Here is a 4,347-nt window from a genome sequence, read left to right as displayed (position 1 = left end):
CCATGGCATCACACTCACAGCAACCTCCAACTCCTGGGCTCAAGCGAGTCTCCTGCCTCAGCCTCCCAAGTAGCTGGGACCACAGGCGCCCGCCACAGCGCCCGGCCATTTTTTGGTTGCAGCCATCATTGTTGTTTGGTGGGTCCAGGCTGGGGATTTGAACCTGTCACCTTAGGTGTATGTGGCTGGCACCTTAGCCGCTTGAGCCACAGGCGCCGAGCCTGATTTTGCTCTTTTTAGAGACGATAACCCCAAATATCATGGTTTTATTGCCATGGAGGGAATTAATCATTTTTGTGTCTAACTTTGCTACCTTATTCCAACCTTCCTTTCTCCCCTGATTATATACATATATATGTATTTCTCGTATTCTTTTTTGGATGAGCTTTGTCATCTTGCTAGTTCTCTCATTAATGAGTTAATAAATATTTGACCTATTGTTTCAAAAACTGAAATTAGTTATCTATTTCTATGTAAAAAAAATAAAGAAGTATCCCAAAACTTAGTAGCTTAAAACAACAAAAGCATCATTAATTATATTTTAGAGCTGCTATGGGTTAGATTTGCAAATGATTTGGTTGAGTAGTTCTATCTTGGGCACAAGAGTGGTGTCCACTGGATTTGGCAACGATAAAGCAGCCTTAATATCCCCGGTGAGGTCAGTTTTGTAGTGGAGGAGCTGGAGTCACAGCTGCAGGATATTTGCAGCCCCTGCTGGAATTGAGATTGGATTCCAGAAAAGTGGTCAGGCACAGTGGCTCATGCCTATAATTCTAGCACTCTGGGAACCTGAGTCAGGTGGACTGCCTGAGCGCACAGGTTCAAGCCCAGCCTGAACCACGGTGAGACCCCTAAAAAAGAGTCAGGGGTTGTGGTAGATGCCTGTAGTGCCAGCTACTTGGGAGGCTGAGGCAAGAGAATCACTTGAGCCCAAGAGTTTGAGGTTGCTGTGAACTATGATGCCACAGCACCCTACCAAGAGTGACAAAGTGAGACTCTGTCTCAAAAAAAAAAAAAAAAGTCCATTTCTGGATTCCAGAAATGTAAGGCCCAGGAGGCTTTGTTGGAGGAACCACACCCAAGGCCTCCGATCTCAACGGGAAATCACAGGGCAGGTTTTGAAAGGCAGCTTCTGTGGAGTCCTATTTTGTTTCTTTGTCATTGTTCTTCCCCTTTCCCACTCCGACCTCCGCCTGGACACACTGGGGCTAATGCTGAGTTTGTCATTTATGGGTTAGAAGAGACAACAACTGTCCCAGGAGCTCATTTATCTTTGTACCCCTCATAGCAACACGTGGTTTCTTTAAAATATTTGAATGAAAGATCTTCTTTTTGGCTCTGCACAAGCCTTCACATCCTCAGTAGAATTCTCTTGCTGTCTTCTCAGATAGTTCAGAACTTCCTGCCTATTTCCTCTGTTATTAATTCTGACTTCTTTGCAGCCTTAAATACAAAAGGCCTGACACAGTCTGTGCTGCCCCTAGCAGCTCTGGGCCCATGTAAAGCTGTGTCCAGTAAGACTGAGAGGAGCCTGCTGTTTTCTTTTCTTTTTCTTTTTTTTTGAGACAGAGCCTCAGGCTGTTCCTCTGGGTAGAGTGCCATGGCATCACAACTCACAGCAACCTCCAACTCCTGGGCTCAAGCGAGTCTCCTGCCTCAGCCTCCCAAGTAGCTGGGACCACAGGCGTCTGCCACAACGCCCGGCTATTTTTTGGTGGCAGTCGTCATTGTTGTTTGGCGGGCCCGGGCTGGATTCGAACCCACCACCTTGGGTGTACGTGGCTGGCGCCTTAGCCACTTGAGCCATAGGCACCGAGCTAGCTCAGCCAATCTTGATAGCCAAACTTCAGACAATCACAAGCTGTCAACTGGTCAAATCAACGGCCTTGTCAGATGATGCCCAAATACTGGTTACTCCAAGTTGTAACCAATCATTGTTGTTTGGCGGGTCCGAGCTAGATTTGAAGCCACCACCTTAGGTGTATGTGGCTGGTGCCCTAGCCCTTGAGCCACAGGCGCTGAGCCAAGCCTGGTGTTTTCTTATCTTAAAGGCTCACCTGGCCTCTAACCCTATTAAAAAGCAAACCAGTGAAAATGTCATCCTCCAGTCACCTCAAGCACTGAGCAGTTGATTCCCTACAACTCCTCCATGGGAATGTTTTTAGTGACAAAAATGCCCAGGGCTCTCAGTGCAGGCGGTGGCCAATGTGGCTTACTCCCGGAGCCAGCGCTGCTCAAACTCAACTCAGCAGGCCTGGGGTGGGGCCTTGGACTGCGTTTCTCACAGGGTCTCAGGGATGCTGATGCTGCCGGTCCTCCCAACACACTTTGTTAGCCCAGCTCTAGGCAATGTCACCCACATCCAGCTACAACCAGATGACCCCAGGGGCCACAGAAAGAAATTCAGATGTCCTACGATCCAAATGTTAACAAGAGCCCTGGCTTTCCTTTTACGCTGATCCTATAGGTATTTTGTTTTTCAACCCCAAACAGTTTTAACAGCAAATAAGCAGACAAAGCATCTTCATCCTTGACTTAGATGAGCGAAAGGCCTCACTGCCGCGTCTTGGTCGGGGAGTAAGCCAGCGATGAGTTTGTGCCAGCAGAGTTTGACCCGTGAGGTTAAGGAGAGAACAAATCAGGGCTGGACCTCGAGGTCACGTCTCCACATGGGGTCTCGGGAGGGTCATCCAAGGCTGTCACAGAAGATCACGGAGGTACACCACCAGGGCCTCCACTTGTCGCCGGCAGGCTCTGGGAAGACCACGCTGCTGGATGCCATGTCAGGGAGGCTGAGGCGCAAGGGGACCTTACTCGGGGATGTGTATGTGAATGGCCAGCCACTGCGCCGAGAGCAGTTCCAGGACTGCTTCTCCTACGTCCTGCAGGTGGGAATGTCCCCCCACCCCTGCCCTGCCGTCCCGCCCAGGGGCTGGAGCAACGCTGACTGCCCCTGTCCCGCAGAGCGACACGCTGCTGAGCAGCCTGACTGTGCGTGAGACGCTGCACTACACCGCGCTGCTGGCCATCCGCCGCGGCCCCCCGGGCTTTCTCCAGAAGAAGGTGGGTGCAGCGAGGGTGGGTCTGCACCCCTCTTCCTCCCCGCCTTCCCCTCTACACGGGCCTTTTGAGGGCTTGAAATGTGACTAGTCCCGACTAAGACGCGCTCTGGGTGCAGGATACACACCGGATTTCAGACACTGAGTCTGAAAAAACAGAATGTGAAATAGCTCATTACGAATTTTTTAAGAAACTGAATGCAAGTCAAAAAGATACTTTGGCTGTAGGTAATGTTAAAAATACTGAATACAGGGTTGGCGCCTGTAGCTCAAGCGGCCAGGGCGCCGGCCACATACACCAGAGCTGGGGGTTCGAATCCGCCCTGGCCTGCCAAACAACAATGGGAGGTTGAAGCAAGAGAATCGCTTGAGCGCAAGAGTTGGAGGTTGCTGTGAGCTGTGATGCTATGCACTCTACCAAGGGCAACATAGTGGGACTCTGTCTCAAAAAAAAAAATACTGAATACAGGTCAAAAAAATTATAGTTTGGCTGTAAATAATATTATTAAAATTAATTTCACTTGTTTTACTTTTTAAACTATTGCCATGAAAATATTTAATTCTGTATATGGCTGGTGTTGTCCTTCTGTTGGAACAGTGCTATTCTACAAGCTCTACGTTTACACAGGCGGGATTATTTTCCCTACTAATATTTCGACTTGTTTTGAGGCATCTTCAATGTACCTCATCCAAACTGGATTAAGATAATTAAGGAAGAAAGTTGAATTGTCAACTCCTTCTAGGTTCTAATCTCAATGTACAGTGGTACAGTCTGCCACAGGCAAACCCATTGGGACCTTACCTGGAAACATTGCCTCACTTCTGGGAGCATCCAGGGAACAAATGACAGACTACCATCTTCGAAGGGGCACAGCTTCCTGGGAGCAGCTTATATGTTGGGGTGCCTTAGGGTAGTAGACAGTAGTCTTTCTTGAGAGTCTTGAACAATTCAGGGTGTAGATTTCACTCTAGAGGAGTCTTGGCCCTTGAGAAGGACCTTTGGCCTTAAAGAGAGAGGCCTGATTCTGTGTCTTGCCTGGACGTTTCTTTAGAGTGCTCAGAAGGTATTGCAAGGTTCTTGCTATTTCTCAAGGTTATATTCTGTGTTCTCAAATCTAGCTGGTTTCCTTCTGACATCAACCCCTAGGGGAATCCTAATCTCCATCTTGCAGAATAAGAAAGTGCTGCTCAAGGAGATTAAGATCAGACATCTAAAAATAGCAGAGCTAGGGTGGAACTCCATCAGGCCTCCCTGAGCCCTCTGTGGTCTGAGAAGAGGGATGTGATG

The 4,347-nt window shown here is 48.6% G+C and overlaps 1 protein-coding gene across 1 annotated transcript in view; it reads left to right on the top strand.

Moving 5' to 3' along the window:
* Positions 1 to 4,347, top strand: part of ABCG5 (ATP binding cassette subfamily G member 5) — a 27,428-nt gene that overhangs the window by 4,315 nt on the left and 18,766 nt on the right. The window contains exons 3-4 of the mRNA XM_003787877.3: positions 2,752 to 2,888; positions 2,965 to 3,063. Coding sequence (XP_003787925.1) covers positions 2,752 to 2,888; positions 2,965 to 3,063 — 236 coding nt within the window. The remainder of the gene's footprint in view (positions 1 to 2,751; positions 2,889 to 2,964; positions 3,064 to 4,347) is intronic.

Source organism: Otolemur garnettii, unplaced genomic scaffold (genome assembly GCF_000181295.1).
Source record: "Otolemur garnettii isolate 467f Iridium unplaced genomic scaffold, OtoGar3 scaffold00024, whole genome shotgun sequence".
Lineage (NCBI taxonomy): Eukaryota > Metazoa > Chordata > Mammalia > Primates > Galagidae > Otolemur > Otolemur garnettii.
Note: the sequence above shows the minus strand (reverse complement) of the source record. Positions and strands in the feature narration are given on the sequence as shown.